The following is a 21,797-nucleotide window of genomic DNA, read 5'->3' as shown; positions in this document are numbered from 1 at the left end:
GCGGTTGTCCCGGGAGCGCGGTTCCTCCGCGGCCGCGGCGGCTCCGCGCAGCGCTGCTCCGCGGGAGCGCCCGCCTGGGGCTGCGCGCACCGCCGGGGGGGGGAACCATGTACCTTCATGTACGTTTGATTTAATCCTTTATGCTTTTAAACGGGCGAAGCAGCTCAGCTAAAGAAGGGGAGCGAGTGCGAAAAGTTTTTTTTCTTTTTTTTTCTTTTTTTCTTTTATTTTTCTTCTTTTTTTCTTTTTTTTTTTCCCTCCCGGAGGGAGGGTGGTATTTAACATATGGCACTCGGTAATCTCTACACGGAGGCTGTTAAAACATCTGCTCCCTTCCAAACGCGTGCAGCAGCGCCCGTGGGCAGGGGGACAAGGGGAAGGGACAGCACGGGCACGCTGGCTTCCGCGCCCGCGGGTCCTCCGCCGGCCGCGCTTCACAGCACCGGCGTTTCCCCGTTGGGAAACGGGTACCGCCTGTATAAAAGCCGTCGCACCGGGGAAAAGTTGGGTGGGGGATTTTTTTTTTTTTTTTTTTTTTTTCCACGACATCGCTGCAGATCAACGGCACCTCCGCGTGCAGGGCTGGCATGCTTCCATTTATTGATTTAGGGTTTGCTTTTTTTTTTCCCCTAACGGGACACACCCCCCCCCCCCCTTCCCAGCAAGGTGGCGGGGAGGCAGCGACCCACCCGCCGCATCCTTGGCTGCTCCCCCCCGGCGGTCGCCCCATCGCGGGGTGCGGGGGGGGGGGTGTCCCCGCATCCCTCCCCCCGGTCTCCTCGGCTCCCAGCAGCCGTGCCGTGCCCCAGACATCACCCCACTTCGGAAAGTCGGTGCTGGACAATTAGGACACCCGTTGTCTTCCCCACCCGAAACCCACATAAATCACAATCGCTGCATTGTCGGGCTACAAAGCCAGACGGGAGCGCTTATGAATTTAAGTTTGGAGAAGGAAAACGTGCGCTGACACAACACGCTCCCTGTTCACAGGAGTAGCCAGGAAGGGGAAATGAATGGTGGAAGTTAAAGAGCCTTTCATTGCGGAGCACGCCGCGTCGCAGCGGGTCCCCGCTCGCCGCCCTCGACGTACGGCGGGGGGGGGGGTGTGGGGTGTGTGTGTGTGCCCCCTCCTCGCTCCTTTCCTTCGCCCTTCTAAAACGCCAGCCTTGCCGGGTAAAGCTCTGCCCAATTCCGCCTAAGGCAGGCTCGGTCCCGGTAAGCTCCAGCCTCGGGGTTGGGGTTGGGGGGGCGAGGGGCCACACACGGTGCCCGGGAGCCCCCCGGGGGACGGCGGCCCCCGCCGGGAGCTGCTCGCTTCGGGGATGGGATGGCACGGGGGACACGGAACTGATTTTTGCGGAGAAGTGCTGCTAGCAACGCGTGGAAGGCTCGGCTGGTCCGGTGGGGCGGGGGGGCGGGGGGGGGATACTGCTGGCTTTTTGGTGGCCAAGTAGCCATTTGCTCCGACGGGCCGGGTGAGGTGCGGGACCGTCCCAGCCGGTTTTTGCAAGGGAACCTTTGCCGCCGGACTCGGAAGAGATGCAGCCCGCGGCCAAGCCGGTCCCATCCCTTTGGATGCCGAAGGGGCGAGGGCTGGCGTGGGACGCGGGCGCGTTTGCCCACTCGCGGGCGACGACAGCCGGTCGCCCGCTTTTCCCGATACCGGCAGGAGCCCTGCGGCTCCCGGGAGCGGCTGTACGGTCAGGTGAGGGGGCGGCTTCACCTCGGCCCCTTCCCTCCCGAGCTGCTTTCGATGCCGGGCAGCACGCGTCCTTAAAATATAATCTGCCCGGTAACAATCAGCGCGCAGCGGCGAGAGCCCCAGAGCTATTGGCTATGCAAATAGAGGGAGGGGAAGCGGCTCCCCAAACTCCCCACTCACACTTTTAAGGCGGTATTTCTCCCCCCCCCCCGACACCCCCCCCAAGCCAAGCCCACCTCGCCGGTTCCCGACCCGGGGGGGGGGGGGGGGGCGCTCCGGGGAGCGTGTTCCTGGCATAGCCCACCGCCGTTCCGTGCCCCCCCCCGGGGGTAGCTCCTTTCCCCCCTCGGGAGCCTCTGCCGTAATAGCAGGCAGCGGCAGAGACCTCGCAAAGTTGACACATATTGCAGGCGGGGAGCGAGTGCGACGCCGGCGAAGGGCGAGGAGGGTGGAAGGCACCCGGTGCGGGGCATAACTCCTCTTCTTCCCCCCCCCCCCCAAAAAACCACCCTCCCCCCCTCCCTCCCCCGCTGCGTTTCCTAGAAAGTTGTATCAGTGTGGCCATGCAGTGCTAAAACGGTTCGCTTGCTAGAAACGCGCGTGTGTGTGTGCCGGAGGAAGTAGCGTGGTGATTATTGTTCGATTTCACCCCAAAAACGCCGGGGAAGCCCCAGCCCTAAAAAGAGTTTTGGGGTCTTTTTCGGGTTTGCTGTTAGGCTGGAGGGAGCTCTGCCCCCCTCCGGCTGCAGACTAAAGGGGTGCCGGAGGGGGGGAGTGGGTCAAGGGCTTGACTTGGGGTGGGGGGGCACACGATGATGGGACGTGGATCTGGCACCCCGCAAAGCCAGGACGTTTCATCTTTCGCCCCTGTCGTCTCGGTGGGTACCGAGAGGGAGCCCTTAGTTCCTTGCAATAAGAAAAGGGGGGGGGAATAGATTCAGACGGGCTCCCGCAGAAGGAAAGTGTGGAACGGATTTCATTTGGTCGCTGGAAGGAAGAAAAAGAGAAGCTGTCATTTGTGTGTGTCCCTATACGAGGGCCTCCTGGTTCCTTGTTAGCTTATAGAGAGGAAAAAAAAAAAAAAAGAAACCGCGTTTGATGTTACGTCTGACCAGCTGCTGTTCTCCATAATAACAAGAGAGAGAGAACTGCCTGCCCTGGCGAGTTGCGTCACTTTGCTTCAACTTTAGGCTAGAAATCAAGAGAGAGGGAGAGACGAGTTTCAAGGGAGGCAGGAGCGAGCTGGAAAGCCCTGCCGTCTTCCTCCCACCCACCTACCCCTCCTCCTTTACCCCTGTCCTTTCCCCACCCCTTTCCCCCCTCCCTCCAAAAAAAAAAAAAAAAAAAAGAAAAACCAAAAAAAAAAAACTTTTCCATCAGAGAAAGAGGGAGATCTCTTTGGAAACATGGAGCTGCTGTGCTGCGAGGTGGATCCCATGAGGAGAGCTCTGCCTGACCCAAACTTGCTCTACGATGACCGCGTTTTGCACAACTTACTCACCATAGAGGAGAGGTATCTGCCCCAGTGCTCCTACTTCAAATGCGTCCAGAAGGACATCCAGCCCTTCATGAGGAGGATGGTGGCCACTTGGATGCTGGAGGTTTGTATCCCGCTGCCTTCCCCCGGCCCCCTCACAGCGGTACCGGCCCGGGGCGGGGGGGGGGGGGGGGGGGGCAAAGCAGGGCGGCCGGTTACGGGCTCCCCGCCACCTCCGCTTCGTCCCGTGTCCCCCCCCCACTCCTCCTTTGCAGCCTCTCGCCCCTCCGGTCGCGGTGGGGGTTTCTTGTTGTATATGTGTATCCCCCCCCCCCGCCGCCGTCTCCTTCTCCTCACCCCCCCCAGAGCTCACCCGGTGCGGTGGGGGAAGGGGCGCGGGGAGCATCGGCAGCCCCCCCCCCCCCGTTGGAAATGGCCCCTTGCGGGGGGCTGCTGCAAAGCGGGGTGCGGGGGGGGGGGAGTGTGTGGAAGAGTGAGTTGGAAAAGTCATTTGCAATTAAAAAGCAAAAGAAAAGCCGCCTCCGGGAGCGCTTGAGATTGAGGCTTTTCTGGGAAAAGGGAGCTGCGCCCGGGGCAGGGCGAGGAACGGGGGGGGGGGGTGCCCGCTGCCCCCCGCGTTTTTGCCCAGCGAGGATTTCATGCCCACGTATGCAGTGGTGAGAACGTGCCTTTTTTTTTTTTTTTTTTTTCGCCATGTTGCGTTGCATTGCAACTCTGCTGAGAGGCGCCGAGCCCGTCTTCTCTCCCCCCACCCCCCTTTTCCAAGAAGGGGCTCGGAAATGCACCCCGCCACTGCGTCCCGCTCCCCCCCCACCCCGGCGGGGGGCTCTCGGGAAGCCCGAGTGGGTGGCGACCCCCCCCTCCTTCACCCCGATACTTTGGGCGGCAGCGGGCCCAGATCCCCGCAGAGTCGCTTGCTTCAACCCTGGCCCCACCACCCATCGTTTACCCCTTCGGATCTCATTTAGGGGGGATTTTTCCCGGAGCAAACCCCCTGAGTTGGAAAGATCAGACTCTCCGCTTGGTTTTCATGTGCGATTTGTGCTTTTTCTCCCCGGCTCCGATTTTTAGTAAATTTTTGAAAGAATTTTTTTTCGCTCGCTCCTGCTAAAAGGATTCAGGCTGCTCGGGCTCTCCCCACCCCACCTCGCCCTCGCTGTGTCTCCCGTCCTTCCCCCCCCCCCCGTACCGGATCGGGGGCGCAGGGCTGGGGGACACTCCCCGGGGGAATTTTTGCAATTGTCGGAAACGATAGGGGATCGTCCCGGGATGCCACCGGCACCAAAACCGGGAGCCTCGGGGAAGTTTTAATATTTTTATCGATTTTTTGAAAATATGACGAAATCAAAAAAAAAAAAAGAGGAAAAAATTGGGTCGCAAAAAAAAAAAAAAAAAGTCGGAGGCTGCTCGCTTGCTGCTGGATGGGGCTTTTCGGCTCTCCCACACAGTGTCTTGAATTCATTTCTTACTGAATGAACTAAAGGAATGTGAAAGCCGATTGACAGCCTTCCCAGCCTCTCCAGAGATCTCCCCCTCCCCCAAAATTTAGCTCCCCGGGAAACAAAAATAGCAGGACCCGTAGCAGGGAGGCAGCGGTCTGTTTCGTGGGATCACTCATTTATTTATTTTTTCCTTCTTGTCTCTTTCTCTCCCCCCTCCGCCCCCGGCCCCAAATCCTCCCCTCCCCACCCCACCCTCCTCGCTCGCAGGTCTGTGAAGAGCAGAAGTGCGAAGAAGAAGTTTTCCCTCTGGCCATGAATTACTTGGACAGATTCTTAGCTGTGGTGCCCACTCGAAAGTGCCATCTGCAACTGCTGGGAGCAGTGTGCATGTTCCTGGCCTCCAAGCTCAAAGAGACAATCCCCCTCACAGCCGAGAAGCTGTGCATATATACGGACAATTCCATCAAACCCCAAGAGCTGCTGGTAAGCAGCCCCCCCCTCTTCACCCCCCCCCCCCCCAGCCTTCCACCTTTTCTTCGGCAGCTCTTGCGCTGGCCGCGTTCTCCTTCCCCTCTCCCTTTCTTTGCACGGCAAGCCGTCGCTTTTGCCACCCCGGCCTTTAAAAAAAAAAAAAAATCACCCTTTTAATTTTTTTTTTTTTTTTAATGCATTCAGTGAATTGTCAAAAAAAGGGGCTAAAGACTCGGGAGAGGGGTCGACCTGAAGACGGCAGGCGCAGGGTGCCGGGGTGGGTGAGGGAGGGACACCCACCCACCCACAGACGGGACCTCCTCCTCCTCCGAAGCCGCCCCCGCGTGTCCGCGTCCCCCGCCCCGCGCCGTGCCTGCGGGTGTCCCCGCAAGGGACCTCGCCGGGCGCACGTGCGTGGGGCGGGCGGCGCGGCGCTGCGGCACTGCGGCGCCACCTGGCGGCAGACACGCGTCACCGGGCGTGACTTCACCCCTTGAAGGGCTGCCAGGCCTTCCTGAGGCGGCAGTAGCCCCCCCCCAGGCCTTCCTGAGGCGGCAGTAGCCCCCCCCTCAGGGCCAGGGGCGGGCGAGCTGCCGCCGGTGGGTGCCTCTCTTCGCTGGAGCTCTCCCCCCCCCCCCGGGGACGGTTGCCGTCGGGTGGTGCCTCAGGTGTCGGCCGGGTTAAAGTTGGGCGGCTGCTGGCCGGGGGCCTTGTTGCCGCGACGCCGAGGTGAAAATTCGGCTGGGTTGCGCGAGGCCCTGTCTTGGGAGAGTTCGAGCTCGAGTCGGGGCATAAGGGAAAGCAGAAGCAAAAAGAATCGCAAGTTGTTTCGGGGAATAACTTAATATTTGCAAAGCGCTTCGCGGTACGGAGCGCGAGGCAAGTATTTCAGCCTCGCGGCGAGGCCCACCTTCCGTCAGGTAGCTCTGTTCTCGCAGGTCCCGGTGAATGCGCCTAGCCAGCCGAATCCAGGGAGGATTTCTCCTGCAAATGGCAGGGGGAAGGCGCTGGGAATTCTCCCCTGGGAAGAGGTCAGGAGCTCACGCTTCCGCAGAGAGCTTTGCGGTACAAACCCCTGCCGTGGCCGTCCCAGACGTGGGGTGTCCCGCTGGCCGTACGGGCTGTCAGGGGAAGTGCCACGGCCCCCGGGCGAGAAGACGTGGAACGACGCGACTACCTTTTGGTGCCACGTGGATTTAAGCACGTGTTTTTAAGTGCCTCCCTGTGTTCGGTCCTCTGGATGAAGTGCTCTTCTGTATCAAAATCTGTAGTGTTAGTAATGTGGGGAAGGTCAGGCCTTGGTTAACGTAATTGCCAGTACATTCAAACATTTTCCAGGTTTTCTTGAGAAAGAAGAAACACCCCCCGCTGGTTTCTGGGGCCTTTTACATACGTGCATGTGAGATTTTTCAAGCTATGGAGGGCTCTGTCATAATCCAGTAGGAATGTCTGTAGGAAAGTAACGTGCTGTTAAAGCGGGCATCTATTCAGAGAAACGACTGCAGAAATGGCATTGTGGGGTCCATGTTTATGGTTTCTCAGCAACGCTGGTTGACGTCTCCTCGGCTGCAAAATTAAAGGACTTTTTTTCGACTTGCCAGCTCTACAAGCTTAGCTGGGGCTCCCCGCCACGCTGGGCTCCATCAGGCTCACGCATCATCAGGACTCGAATCAGTGCATGGAATTTAGTTAATAGCTAATAGTTGATGCATGAGACAGAAACGAGTCCAAGGCCTGAGCTTTGCTCGCTCTGCGGGGCACTGTAAGGTACTCAAGACTTATTTTAAATGTTGAAGCATGCAGGTCTAGCCCTGCTTGAACCGTGTGGCTGGTTCTGTTGATGAGGTACCATTTCTACATGTAATCACGTTGCAGGGAATGGCGAGTAGTTACATACGCGCCCGAGCTTTCCTTTGATTTCACTGGGAGTTTTGGGCATGCAAAGAATGTGGGAATGGATCCTACGTGATTTATTTGCCGATAATTTGCACAGACTAATTCTTGGCTGTGTTACGTGCATTTCCTTTCTGCAAAGCCTGTCTTGGAGTAGTTTAAGCACCATCAAATCTATCTGCAAGAGCTTTTGAATACAGTTTTGGGAGGGAATGCCATCAAGCTAACTTCCCCACTTGTGAAAAAAAGAATGTATATCTAGGTTATTTTTGTGCATGGTTATCCCTAGGGCTTTAAATGGCTATAAAGTAAGGACTATAGCCATTTAAAAGAAGTTACTAGGAAAGGACCACAGTGACCTTGGCAATATCTAATTGCAGGCTAAACTTTCTGGGTGGGCATTCAGCACTGGATACAAAAAAAGTAAAATCTTGGCAGGAGCTGCCAGGTCTCATTATTTTCAGTAGAGCTTGACATTTCCAGTGTTTAAAAAGAAAAAAGAATAAAAAGAATAAAGTCAACAACTTCAAAGCAGTAGGGGCATACGGAAAAAAATGTTTGAGCAAAACCAATTTAGCAGCGATATAATTACAATCAGAGAAATGAGCGAAGTGGGTTTTTTTCAGGCTTGCTTATGCCTTTTCCTTTCTTCCCTCCCTGTCCCCCCTGCAGGAATGGGAGCTGGTGGTGCTGGGGAAGTTGAAGTGGAACCTCGCAGCCGTCACCCCACACGATTTCATTGAACACATCCTAAGGAAGTTGCCTCTACCTAAAGACAAACTGCTTTTGATCCGGAAGCATGCACAAACGTTCATTGCCCTTTGTGCCACAGGTAGGCCAAGGTGCTCTGGGTGCTCCTGCTGCTTGTCGTGTGGTTGAAAGGGCAGATTAGTCACTGGTGGTACGAAGGCTTTTCACCGCCTCCATCCTTACGTGATGCAGGAAGAGCGGCTGAAGAGCAGCTCAAGCGGGTGGGACTCTTTGCAAAAGGCATCGTGAATCAGGCCCCGAAACTGCGTATAAATGGAATTCTGGCAGTCGGGAGCTGTAGTGCAGTTGCAGTCCTGCGCTTCCTAACGCATGCGGTGCTTTTGCAGTGAAGTCAGTAAGATGGGATTAGACCATACGATTTTCTGCTTTGCCCGTTCACAAAGTTTTTTTTTAAGGGCCGCAGATAGTTTGTAAGGACAGATGTGGGACAGCCAAAATAGTAGAAGCTGTTATGGCACATTAGCCCAAAATGCATTGGGCTAACGCATTAGATTAATGTGTTTGTAAATTTTTCATTAACTGGACACTGTCCAGATAAAAGGTAAAAATTGTATTTTAGCGTGTACGTGATATTACCACATCACTGAAGCAGAGGGACTGACAATTTAAGAAGTAATGACTTCTTTTTTAAACATTTGGGTTCTTTCCCTAACTTCACTCCAAGAAAGCAGTGAAACTAGTCTGTCTCATAGGGAAACGTTACACTCCCCTTTTGTCGTATGTTTGGCTGAATACAGTTTCTGAAGATTTAGATGAGAATAATTGCTTCTGTGGAAGAGAGGCTTTTAATTTATACCTGTCTGCAAAACACTGTTTGGGTTTTTTTGTTGTTGTTGTCTTTTTTTTTTCCCAGTGACTTTTAGAAAATAAGCGTACTCTGATTTTCATCCCAAGGATTAATAGTTAAACCACTTCTTAGAAGCTAGACTTGGAACAGATAAACAGCATGCAGTGTTTTCCAGGGTTATTATCAAGTAGTATATGGCTCAATGTTTGAATTCACTAAAGTTGGACATACCTTGTCCTTTGTGATAGGAACTGTTCTGCCTGGGTGTTTGCAGAGGGGGAAGGAAGATGGGGTGCATCTTTTGGGTATGAATGTCTGCTGCTGTGCCTGCTTCTCGGTATTTGAGATGTAGTGACTGCTTTTACAATATAGGCCAGTTTTTGCTACCTCAGTTGATCTGTTTTAGAGAATCTTATATGGGCTGGGTTAGGGTAAGTGACTTTTTGGTTACCAAGATGCTTTCCCTTCTTTTCCCACTGCTGCGTGATCCTTTTCAGGCAAAAGACCACAGGACTCGGTAGAAATATTGCTCAAAGTCTGCAGGATTGCTCTTGGTAATTAATCAGACATTTCTGGACTAATTAGCTTTTTACTTTAGGGTTAATCTGTTACATCAGCTTTGCCTGCTTTCTTTGTCTTCGCCCCTTACCCAGGATTCATTCATGCTGCCCTTTTTCTTCTGAAAAAAGATGGTCTTACCCATGGACACTTCTCTGGATCCTAACAACACCATCAGCCATCAACCTCCAGCATACCTGGATGTTGTCTTCCAAACCAGATCAATCTTCTCTCTCTTTGCTTTCACATCCTACAACAGTGTTTTGGTTGGTTTTGTTTTATCCAAGAGGACATTTTCTTGAGTGACATAGATTTCTTTATGATTTAACTTTTCAAATTCTGGTTTGTAATCCTTTGCCCTTAGAAGTTTTCTATATAACCAAACCATTGCAGGCTTGTGGACCATGAAGGAGTTTCCAAAGTCCACGGCTTCTTTCCACTCTTTCTCCATGAATTCTTCGATGGTTAGCTCCATGCTTTACTAGTCCATTTACTGAGATCCAGACCAGCATCCCCTTTCCCACCCTTAGCCCAGTCATGCACTTCTCTCATGTGCTTCCCTGTGTGATCTACTTCTCATGTTGTATGTCTCCAATGGGTGAACCGAAGTCCTTCACCTAGTGTTTAAAGAGGCAACAAGTCAGTTTCTTTTCTTGCAAGTGAAAGACATAATTGACTGTGTACAGAGCTTCCCAAAAGACAGGGCTGGCTGTAGATTTTCTTTTCTTCTCATCCCATTTTCCACAAACCACTGTGTTGGCATTTAGTTTTGAGAAGGACCCACAACCCCTCGCAGTTTCAAAAGCAAAGATCTTACCCAAGCACTCATTCCCAGTTTTCTACCTCATTCCCAGTTTACTAGCAAGCTACTACCCCCATTTGCATTACAGAAATGTTGTTGCTGCTGTATTTCCCTTTCACTGCCACTCTTCTCAAAGTCATTCTTACCCTGCTCAGTGAAGAAAAGCCCCTTCTCTTCAGACTTCCTTCCAGATCCAGTTGTCATTTCCTTTTCTTGTCCTATTTGTTGCAAAGCTCTCATCGGCCGCCGTGTTTCTTCTTTCCCTTTCTCCCTCAAAGCTTCTGCTCTCTGCCAGCTGGGGTTAAGCCTGGTGTTTCATTTCCCCATTTGCCTTCTTTCAGCAATATGACCTCCTTTGACATGTGGCCGCCTCTTCCCTTGCTCCCTCCATGCATGTTTTTAGCCCAGTTTTGACTCTTCACTGTCACCAGACCTGACCTCGCTGGCTGGCTAATGGCTCTGGTCTGGAGTACAGCAATGAATCTCTTTTTATTTCCAGATTCATCTCAGTGCAGCTTTCTCTGCTCTCAAGTACTTTTTCTTCTTCTTTAGTGTATCATGCAAAATCTGGCGCATTTTGAACTTTTTTCCTCTAGCCTGAGTTCTTCACCAGCTGCTCCGTTTTAATTTACCAGCAAAAGCGTTATACCAGAAATTCCCAAGTGTTCTCTGCCTTTACAAAGCCGGCTGTGATCTCGGTCCTGCAATACTTTGTGTCAGCAAACCGGGAAGGAAGCAACCATTAACAGTTCTGGATGTTGTGCTGGATGTGTAGTATCACTTTGATATTAATCTCTAGTCTCCTTTCCATTTGAACATTACGCAAAAGGAGATGATACTCGGTTCTTTTGTATATTCCTCTCAGTCATGTTTTATCATTTTGGCGCTCACTCTCTTTCTCTGCCTTTATTTTGAGCCCAGTTTCTGAAACAAGCTGTGTGGATATATAGCCGTGGCCTCTCCCCAGTCCTTGCGGTGATTAATGATTCACATGAGCATGACTGAAACTGGAACGTATCCCTCTTTGCCCTTGGTCCCATCTGAACATATGGCTGCTGAACAAGACAGAAGCTTACTCCCTGAATAAAGTTTCTCTTTCCCTTGCCCTGCACTTGCAACGCTTTCAGGAGCCTCCTTCTCTACTGGAAGGGCCAAAAGTAACGTCCACCCACAGCACGTCCCTGGTTGTGCTGCCAGCGCCGTGGCCATGCAAACAGGATACTGTCATTAAGCGAGAGCTTGGGATGTTGGGTGGGAATTGCCTATGCATAGACCAGCTTTCTTCAAGCTGCCTCGCTCTCTGCGCAGTAAGAGCATATAGATTGACATGCACTGGCATAGCCTAGCTTGTCATGATGTCATTTGTTTTCTCATCCCACTGGTGGCTCCCTGTGCAAGCTAAAATCTCCTTCAGGAGTATTCTGAATTTTAAAGGCACTAAGAGGCTGCACGTGGAGCCCTTGTCCTTACAATATAGCTTGGCAAAATTGATCCTTACTGCTTTTTCAGCATGGGAGGATCCTCTTAACCTGTGAGCCCAATGGAGATCGTCCTTCTTTTGCTCTCTGGGATTGCGTCGCTCTGCTGCTCTGACCCCACCTCCATCTGTTCGTTGCTTTGCACCCTTCATTCCTCCTCTTGTCTCTTCACACAGCGCTCCACAGTTTGGAAATGTTTTCTCAGGGACTGGTGCAGGATACCCCTTTTTATCTCAGTGCCTGTAAGGGAGTGGGTTTTGGGGGAGGACAGGCTGTGCAAGTCAGGCTTTCAGAAAGAGGAGCTCTGCGTCTCTGAACACAGGCTGTAACGGAGAGACTAATCTCAGTGAGGAGGTTTTTGGTGTTTTATTTAAGTGGCATGCAAAACTTGGAAGCAAAAGCTTTGCAGACTTGCAGAGACAGAAGGCGACTTGTGTAGATCCCTAGACTCAGCCCTTTGCATGGTCTCTTCTGTGCTTCAGCTGAGTCCTATGGCAGGTGAGATGTTCTTGTGATGGATACAATGCAGCATCTCATAGACTGGTGGCTTTCAAAGCCTGTGTCTGCAAAGAGGCTAAGAAAGAGGAGGAAAATTTCAGCTTTAAGTCAGTCTTGTACAGTGTGCCAAACCTCTGCCCACTGTTTCTGGGACATTAATCATCTACATTTGAAAGCTGAGAAGGCTTTTTTTTAAACTTCTGGGCCAAATCCTGGGTCCTTACTCAGACAGAAGTTCTGTGGAAGTCAATGGGAGTGTTGTCTGAGCAAAGACTGCAAGATGAGGCCCACAACCCTAGTAGTGATTTGGAGGGTAACCACACAGAATGCTTTGTAGCACCAAGAGGTATGTTTGGTCCTCAGGACTCCTGCTGGACAAGTCGACTATGCATCCTTCCCCGCTCAGCCAATGTAAGAGTTACTGGGCTCTGTCCTTGCAGAGGATAAAAGTGTGATACGAGTTTTATTCGGGACCTGTTCTTTGCAGAGGGAAAGAAAGACGTCCACAGAGCCTTCGGTGTGTGGATTAATCTCTTAGAAATAAAATCCATGCTGCAAAGTGGCAGTGGTTGCATGAATACTTCTTGCATGACAGAAGAAAGAATAATCCACACAAATTTATTGCCATACAAAAGACAGCTCTTACTTGTTCCTGGGAGAGGCAGCTCATATCAGTATATTGAGCTTTCCAGCAAAATGAAGCCACAAGAACCACGGAAGCTCCATCAACAAGTAAGCAGGGCCTGGGGAATATTTCCTATTAGCAGAGTCACTCCTTAAACTGTAGGGCCCATCAAATCTGGGAAGATGAGGTGGAAGGAAATGGAGGAAGAGAGCCTTTGCTGATACAAACTGGCATAATTCTAGCACTGCCAGATAAATTGCCCTCCTTCCTACCAGGTGCACATCTGACCTTTAGGTGGTTCAAGCGCTAACATAATCCTGATCCATGGTTAGGCTTCCTTAGTGAAGGTGTAGAACAAGTGAAAATAGTAAGTGCAAACAGTTGTTCAGAAATAGTGTTTATGATCAGCTAATAAGCCTATTATAGTGCATGCTCATATACTTTTACATAGACTGTTCAATGTGTTTCACTGTCTCTACCTCACTTGGATGGTTGTGATGAAGCATTAACAATTGGTAGACCCGTTTGTATAAAGGCCAAATGCTTTTGCCTTACCGTAGCCCAGGAACAGAATTAGGTGTCTGCCCTCCTGCCTACTCAAAGAGTAGAAGCAGGTCTGCATCCTATCTTACTTGACAGTTTTTTGTTTGGTTGTACTTGGTGCTGCCATGCCCTTTTTTGAAGGTTTTGCCTTTAAAAGCAGAAATAGTTAACATGGGGAAAAATTGCAGTGTCTTGTAGAAATAGGAGAGCAAGAGAAAAAAATGGCCAATGCAGTTAAAACCAACAGTGTTTGAAAAAAAGGTAGCACACTGACGCTGGAATTGCGTTTGGATCAAAACGGGCAAGAATTAAATTCACTACTTGCATTGTTTCCCTTAGACCTTTATTTTAAACTTAGCTGGTTAAATATAGATCCATGCTTGTCTTCATAGTACAGTCATTGGCTGAGTAAAGTTTGAGGCTGGGTGAAATTTGACCATTATCTATATTGTTTTATAAACTGGTATTGATGACTGTCATGATTCTGTTCTCCTGATGGAGGTAACAGTCCTTTTATTTTTTCCTGAGAAGCATTACCTTCCTCAAGACAGCAGTTTCCAATTCTGCATTTGCAGCTCTGAAAATAAACCTCTATCAAATTATAGAGATGAAAACTGGCTGTTAAAAAACCAGCCAGCGGCCAGAGCAGAAACAGGGGTCATTGTAAGAAGGTAGAGTTCCCACCTGGCTTTGGCACACCAAGCACGTTCAGCCTGGATATTTGTCAGTGCTCTTTTCCTTCCGGCAGTTTTCATTTATTGGCTGCGAGTTAGGGCTTCCCCTTGCAGGACCTCTCTGGGTTCCTGCCTCCGGTTCCCTCCTGCTTTAGACTGACTGTCAACCTTGCATTTCCCTGGCTCGGAGGTAGTGCAGTCCACTGGATCAGGAGAGAGCCCAGCAAAACAGCTCGGCTGCGGTGCGCAGGGTCCTAGAACCTGGCCACCCGTGACGTGTGCCGCACCGGCAGAAAAACGTCCTTGGCACATGCATGCCGAGGTTCATGCCCTGGCTGTGTGAGCTCCAGTCTGCAAGCAGGGTGCGGATTCAGGGTATCCTGAATTTGTTTGATGACCCCGGCTGGCTCGTCCAGAGGTGGCTGTGTTTCAAAGGGCACTGTTTCTTGTGTCGGCTTTGTTTGTTCCCAACACTGAAGTCAGTGGGGTTGTGCACGGTTGGTCCCTCGTTTTTAACATCCTGTAGGAAAAAGGTGATACCGAAATGGGGATGGGATGGTTTCCAGTGTCTGTTGCCTGGGAATAGAAGGTAAAACAGGTCTTGCTTTCTAACAGCCCAGTATCTTCCCTTGAAATGTTCATATGCTCAGATTCTTGTAGACTACACGTTATTGCACTACTCCTCTGACTTTTAACAAGACTCTTTTGTACTTTCCCATGGAACTGCATAACTCACAACAAAGTTAGTCAGAGCCATGCCTTCGGTGCAGGCTCTGGGTGCCCATTAACCAAGGTTGCACTTAGGTCTGAAAGAAGGATTTAGCCCATAGCCTTGCTTCAGGTGTCCAGTAAGAAGGGCTTTTTAGAAGATTCCCTCCGTAATTCAAGGTTCATCATCTCCAACAAGAATTTAAAGTAAAAACGTATATTTCAGTTTCACAAGTTTAGGTTCTCCTGCTCCCCCTTTTATTTTGATTTTATTTTAAATCTCAGGGCAAGCTTTTGACTTAAGTCTGTAGGCAGTTTTACCTGGGTGAACACTGAGTGAGGATGGCGGGACTTGGCTTGTTGTCACAAGTGAAGCGGGGATAGAGGTTTATAATTGAAAATAACGTGTAAAAAGCTTGTTTTGAATTTCTCAATGGAATGTAAGGGACTCGGAGGGGGGTTCTGCATCCCCTCAGATACGGTACTTAATATTTATGCTTTCATTGCACCTTGACAAACATTTCACGTAGTTATTGCTTTGCTTGAATATGGAAATATGTTAATTACGGCCTTTATTCCACTGCCTGCTCTTTTCCTCAGCCTTTTCTATTCAACCCTCTAGGTGGCCCAGCACAATGTGGCTTCTTTTCTTTCAATGAGCTCTTTCCACACTAATAGGGTCCAGGGTGATGTGGAGAACCATGTGCACAAAATTGGTGCACCACCCCCCATCCCTTTGTGGGCATGTCAGGTTAAATTCATATCAGCAGGAGGGTCACTGCCATGATTTTCAATAGCGCGAGATGAGGTGATGACTTCAGACAATGGTGCCACACTCTCCAGTTGGAGACACTTGCCTCACCAGTTGCAGTAGTTAATTAATATGCTAAAAATAGAAGCCAGTGATACAAATCGCTGCCTGTTGTACAACAAAGACTGGGCATGTGTAGCTTTGATAGCCAAGTTTATGGTGCTTGTTATGGAGGGAAGTTAGTTTAGAGCTAGAGGCAATGTAAGACTTTCTGGATGCTGAGCTTTAGTCACTCTGGGCCTCTGGCCATTCGCTCGCTGTCTCATTTGCATTATGAATGACATTAAGGGAACTAACAAGGTTATTGGGCATAGAAATGTTCTCATGTGACCCCACGTGGAAGCAGACCTACAGCAGTGCTAGTTGGCAGGGGCACTGTGGCTCTTTATTCAGCTTCCTAGGAAGACTGTTTCTGGGAGTAGATATAAAATCAACCACGAGAAAACCGGTGTTCAGATAATGTGAAGGTCCTGATGCAAGCCCCTAGGAAGCAAGGAAGTTCAGAGGGCAGGCTGGAGCTGGGTGCTTCACGCTGTGCCTGGCCGGAGCTGAGCATGGAGTGCAAGACATGGGAGCTCCCTGTTGCTTGGGTCTCGCCACCAGCCGCTCGGGGCTGGGTGAAGCTGCTCTGTGGGGGCTCAGTGACCACGCGTGAGGGTATGCGTCCATCCGGGCCTCCGAGTGCATCCATTTTTCCCTGCTGCTGGCTCAAAAGATGGGTGGGAGGGGGTGGGTTTTTGTTCTCACCCACTGCATCATAGCTTCCATAGGGACTGTCCAAATGCCAGTAGAGTTTGAGAGGTTTCACATCATCTTTTTACTACACCTTCCCCAAAACTTGAGACAAGGAGGGGTAAATTACGGAAAGTCCATTGCCACCTGTAGTTCCCATGCATAACTAGGAGACAGTTTGGTAAGTCCAAAGATTTAAATGCAGGAGTCACATCCTAACTTAGGGCCACGTTGGCCAAGTGCAGCCCAATTCACACCAGTGCAGGCACACGGGATTCACAAACCCGGGCAAATGCAGCGTGTATAAGAGGAGAAACAGACTCGTGGAGATGTAGCCTTTAATTTACCCATTTTCTAAAGAAATTAGTGGGATTGCTGATGAATCGCTCTATGTAGATGACAGCACATTTGGGGAATGCTAGGTCTCTTCCATAAATGTTTGAACATTCTTAAATTTTATAGACATTTGTTCTTTGCTCTGTGGACCAGGAGGAGACTCTGGACAGTCACGCAAGCACATTAACATTTGCGACCTTTATAAAAAACTCTTGTTACTGGAGTCCTTTAACCATTCCTGCTTTTCATGTTGGACTTTGTAAACTCGTGGCCCAGCGATCACACTTCTTCCATGGAGCCACTAGCTACCAGGTCAACCCACAGGAATGAGCTACTGCAGCAGTCACCCAGAGCTGAGTCCTAGGGCCCTGTCAGTAGTAACAAGTAAGAAGAGAGGCAAAACGGTGTAAAATGAGGGCCATTTCGAGGGCTTAAAATCTCACTGTATTTATGACCTGCTCTCGAGGTCTGGCCCGATGATAAGCGCAACCACAGGCTGAGGCACTGGGGATAGCGTGGGCTCTGTGGGCAGGGTGTGTGCTGTGTGTAGGTACCTGTATTTATTTTCCCTGCTCATCTATTTACAGGCTGGATGGGGCTAGCCCTTGCATGCGTGTGTATAAATCCATGTGAGGTAAATGAAAGCAATTTTGATTATGAAGGTGCAACTCTTGTTACCTCGACATTGTGTTGAGATCAGCATCCTCGGGGCTGCCCTCATAAGTAGGAGTCGAGGCTCTCCTGTTGACTCACTCATTAGTGGGGGCAATATAACTTAATTTCCAAGATCATTGGCTTTCCTATGTACAGTGGGTTCTTACTATTATAACAGTGCATAATTATTATTTTTATAGTAATGGCAGTCCATATTCATTGCTTCAGTTGGTGGGAATTTGCTCCTTTGGAAGTGGTTTCTCAGAGTGTGATGTCTGCTGAGCAACCCTGGTAGGAAGGACAGTGGGCTTCAGCAGCATGCAATGGTGGGCTTGCAGGTGGTCACCTCCTGGTGCCTTTGTGAAACAGATAAATCCATGACAGGGTTTCAGCTCTTCCTTTTCTCTCCCCACTCCTAACATTCTCCCTCCAGTCCGTCTGGATGAACATTATGACCTGACTCCCATTCTTACATGACTGCTTTATTCCTCGTGGGTCCCAGGGACATATTCCAGCCTGAAGAACATGCTGTCTCCACAGCTATTGCAGTATCTGCCAGCTCAGAGTCTGGGAGGCTGAGAACAACTCTCCATGTGTCTAAAACCTGAGCGGTTACGCAGACATCAACAGAGTTACAGAATTTGTGCTAGCTGAACAGAGAGGACTTGGGATCTGCCCTTAACAGAAGGGCGGTTTTCTGTAACAATCTGTTTCTGTAAATAGACTGAATATATTGATTGTGGTTTATTTCATATTAAGTATTACTCGTGTTTCCTCTTCCTTCTTCTCCAGTCCTCCCAACTGAAAACTGGTAGAAAAGGGTTTGTTAATGGGTTATTGTTGAACCAAAGAACTTGCAAACCAAGTTTCATTTTAGGAAGATATCAGTAACCTAGAAGATCTCCTGGAAATGGTATTTAGTAAGACATGCCAATATACCAGTGCCTATGGCAGTGTCATAAACCATAAAATCATCTTATAAAGGTCATAAGAACATTTAGTTTTATTTTCATTTCTCTCCCGATCACCACAGATGTGTGAGAAGAAGTTTGAAATGTATTTTCAACTTGTTTATTAAGAAATAGTAGTAATGGCAACTGTGATCTTTGTTTTTTCTTTGATTATGTAGCTATGGGCTATAAGTGTTCTCACTTCCTAATTGCAAAGGTGGTAAAGATGAACCATTAATTAAAATCTCTTTCCCGGACAGGTCTTTTAAGTGCTCGAGTTAATTAGGTCTTTTAAAATTGACATGACTACAAATCCCAGTTTGGTCCTTTGTGATACCTTATTCCAGTTAGTTTTCTGGTTGTACAGAGAGCTCTAATGTGACCAAGACCCAGATTTCTGACATAAACTACAGAAAGCCTCCTTCTTCTCTTTCCTTTTCTTTAAAACTAAGGAAAGACTATTAAAAATTGTCCAGGTTTACTTTATGCTTCAGTGAGAATAAAAGACCGAACCACATTTCCATTTTAATTTGCAGATCTGTTACCCCTCCTTTGACTGCTTGTGATGAGCAGTGTGACTAATGAGCTCCGCCAGACCAAAAAGAGTGGCACTTTTCCCTTTCTTCTACTTCCCCATTTTTTATTCTTGGGTGTGGTTTTTTTATGTTGCTTGCCTCTGATGTTTTGCAGCTTTTCTGGTCTGGGCTTGGACTAATTCCCAGATCTGTTCTTGCAGATTTTAACTTTGCCATGTACCCACCATCAATGATAGCAACTGGAAGTGTGGGAGCAGCCATCTGTGGCCTTCAGCTCGATGATGGGGATAGCCTCACGGACCTCCTGGCCAAGATTACAAACACAGATGTGGTGAGTGTCCTGCATTCCTCTTCTCCTTTCACTTCTGAGGGCGTGGTGGAGAACCGGGCCATCAAACCTGGCCTGATCTGAAAGCCCAAGCAGAGTGAAGGAAGGGGGTGCTCCCAGAGTGAATGGGTTGCAGGCGTGTGCCCAACACCTTGGTTGCGGTGCTTTGAATGTCCAAAGCTCCTTGGCCTCCTGGGATCAGTTTTCATTCATGCTTTGTTCAGCAGCTTGGTGGGGAGAGCCTGCTCTGCCCACCCTGGCTGATGGTCAGGCGTGCTATGGCGGGGAGCCGCCTTGGGTATCACCCTGGGCGATGGGGCGAGCAGGCAGACAGCATCCCCAGGGGCATAAGGTAAACCACTGTGTGCGCCGGTCCTCTATTCGCAACCTTGAAACTGCTCTTCTGGTTTGAAGGAAGTGAATAATGAGCTAATCCTCTGGTGCTGGCACAGTGTGAGGCAGGTGTAACCCAGGCTGTCTGGATTTTTGTCTGTAACTTCACTAAGCTTACCCCATGAAGGTCATTTCTTGGCTTGTCAGAAAGTCCTGTCATCAGTAGGAGAGGTGAATCTGATGGCATTTCAGTGGTGCTCAAACTCACTCAAAAGTGAGTTTTCTGGTCTGGGGTCAGCTTCTAGAGGAGACATCAGAAAAACCCAAACCTGACAGCTCTGCGTGGCAGTCTCAGCAGAAAGCTGGGAGGAATGAAAGGAGCACTCGGGGTGCCTTCCCCCATGGGGTGGTCCCTCTCCCGCTGTGCCCGTGTGTCGGTGGGACACTGCGGGGAGACCTTATGCTCCTGCAAATCCAAACCGCTTTGTCTGTGGATAAACAGGGGTTCCATCTCTTGCGAAGCTGACGTGTTTTGCTGTGATGAAGTTCACTCAAAAGGAAAGAAAATGAGCGAGGCTTTCTGAAATGCAGGCCACTAATCAGAGAATGCTTTTTTTACCATAGAAATATCAGTTTCCAATGCGTCATCCTTAACATGGGCTAACTGTAAAACTTTTTATTGCTTTTACTTTGCAGAGTAAATACACTGTGCAATTATTAGATCTATGGTAACATTGTCAAGAGAATGTTTGGTTTTTGTCCAGCGAATATTCTGCGTTTTGGTTAAAAAGGAATAGTCCAGTTTAACAAAAAGGGAAGAATGTTTTGCTATTTCTTTTTTCTTTCAATCAGATTTATCCTAATTTTCCAGTGCAGTTCTGGGGCTTCCCATTTCTTTTGATTGGAACTGGGCTTTGCGCAGAAAAAGGAACATTTCCAGTTTTGAATGCTTATAATGTAAATCAAGTAGCTGCAAAAATTTGACATAGATTTATTTCAGTGGAAATGAAAATTTTATACAGGTAGTTCCTCTTTTATGTCTGTTTTATAAGTGTGGAGAAACAGAGTGGTGATACATTACAGTAAGCAGCAGGAGCGTGCAAGAAGAAGAATCCGATACAACAATTCGGACTGCATGGCCTGGACCAAGTATTGCACAAAGCTTATATGTACAGTTGTTAGATTTAGACTGGGTAAATCCATTAAGTTTACTTCATTTATGTGGCTAACAAGAATTATCTGTTACTGGTGCTGATATTGGCAGTTACTGACCAAATGAAATTTTCTCCTTGGATGGTTGTCTGACTGGATGTAACATGATGAGTTTTGGATGCTGCATCCAGCAAATGTCTGGGAGGACTCTTAAGACAAGTGGGCAGATGTGAGAAGGACATGAGAAACCAGGCGGAGGAAGATGAGGATTTAGAGAGAGGCTAACATCTTGTTAGGAAAGGTGCTGTCTTCAGCCAAGGTTGTGAATATCCACAGAATAAAGAAAACGGTGCTAGCCACTAAGAGCTTCTTGTATAACTCCATGTCTTTAACTCCATGGAGTGTCTGAAAGGTTGGTGCCCTACCGCTGTGATTTTCCTTGTGATATGATAGAATCATAGACTGGAATCACAGAATAATTTGGATTGGAAGGGACCTTAAAAGATCATCTGGTTCCAAGCCCCCTGCCATGGGCAGGGACACCTTCCACTAGACCAGGTTGCTCAAAGCCCCATCCAACCTGGCCTTGAACACTTCCAGGGATGGGGCATCCACAACCTCTCTGTGCAACCTGTTCCAGTAAATAATTTCTTCCTTACATCTAATCTACCCTCATTCAGTTTAAAGCCATTACCCCTTGTGCTATCACTACATGCCCTTGAAAAGGTGCCTTTCTGGCTTTCTTGCAAGGCCCCCTTTAGGTACTGGAAGGCTGCTATAAGGTCTCCCTGGAGCCTTCTCTTCTGCAGGCTGAACAACCCCAACTCTCTCAGCCTGTCCTCATAGCGAAGGTGCTCCAGCCCTCTGATCATCTTTGTGGCTCTCCTCTGGACTTGCTCAAGCAGGTCCATGTCCTTCTTACGTTGGGGACCCCACAGCTGAAAACAGTACTCCAGGTGGGGTCTCATGAGAGCAGAGTAGAGGGGGAGAATCACCTCCCTTGACCCGCTGGTCATGCTTCTTTTGATGCAGCCCAGGATATGGCTTTCTGGGCTGCAAGCACACATTGCTGGGTCATGTTGAGCTTTTTGTCAACCAACACCCCCAAGTCCTTCTCAGGGCTGCTCTCCACTCATCACCTAGCCCGTATTTGTGCTTGGGATTGCCCTGACCCATGTGCAGGACCTTGCACTTGGCCTTGTTGCAAACCTCATGAAGTTCACGGGCCCACCTCTCAAGCCTGTCATGGTCTCTCAGGATGGCATCCCTTCCCTCCAGCATGTCGACCGCACCACACAGCTTGGTGTCATTGGCAAACTTGCTGAGGGTGCACTCGATCCCACTGTCCATGTCGCCAGCAAAGGTGTTAAACAAAGATGTTAAACAGATGATGGTGCCAGATGAAGTTGTTCCTGCTTGGCTGCTGCTCGTTTTCATGCTTGTATTTGCTCATGTATGCCCACACAATTGTTCATATTCTTGTGTTTCAAACCCATCCTGGAACTGATCCAGCTT

The 21,797-nt window shown here is 49.5% G+C and overlaps 1 protein-coding gene across 1 annotated transcript in view; it reads left to right on the top strand.

The window, feature by feature from the left end:
* The first annotated feature begins 3,019 nt into the window (after nucleotides 1-3,019).
* CCND2 (cyclin D2) overlaps nucleotides 3,020-21,797 on the top strand; it is a 38,504-nt gene continuing 19,726 nt past the window's right edge. Inside the window, exons 1-4 of the mRNA XM_069806785.1 lie at nucleotides 3,020-3,303; nucleotides 4,910-5,125; nucleotides 7,679-7,838; nucleotides 18,670-18,800. Coding sequence (XP_069662886.1) covers nucleotides 3,109-3,303; nucleotides 4,910-5,125; nucleotides 7,679-7,838; nucleotides 18,670-18,800 — 702 coding nt within the window. The 5' untranslated portion in view covers nucleotides 3,020-3,108. The remainder of the gene's footprint in view (nucleotides 3,304-4,909; nucleotides 5,126-7,678; nucleotides 7,839-18,669; nucleotides 18,801-21,797) is intronic.

The sequence above is a fragment of the Haliaeetus albicilla genome, chromosome 19 (genome assembly GCF_947461875.1).
Source record: "Haliaeetus albicilla chromosome 19, bHalAlb1.1, whole genome shotgun sequence".
In the NCBI taxonomy this organism is placed as follows: Eukaryota; Metazoa; Chordata; class Aves; order Accipitriformes; family Accipitridae; genus Haliaeetus; species Haliaeetus albicilla.
Note: the sequence above shows the minus strand (reverse complement) of the source record. Positions and strands in the feature narration are given on the sequence as shown.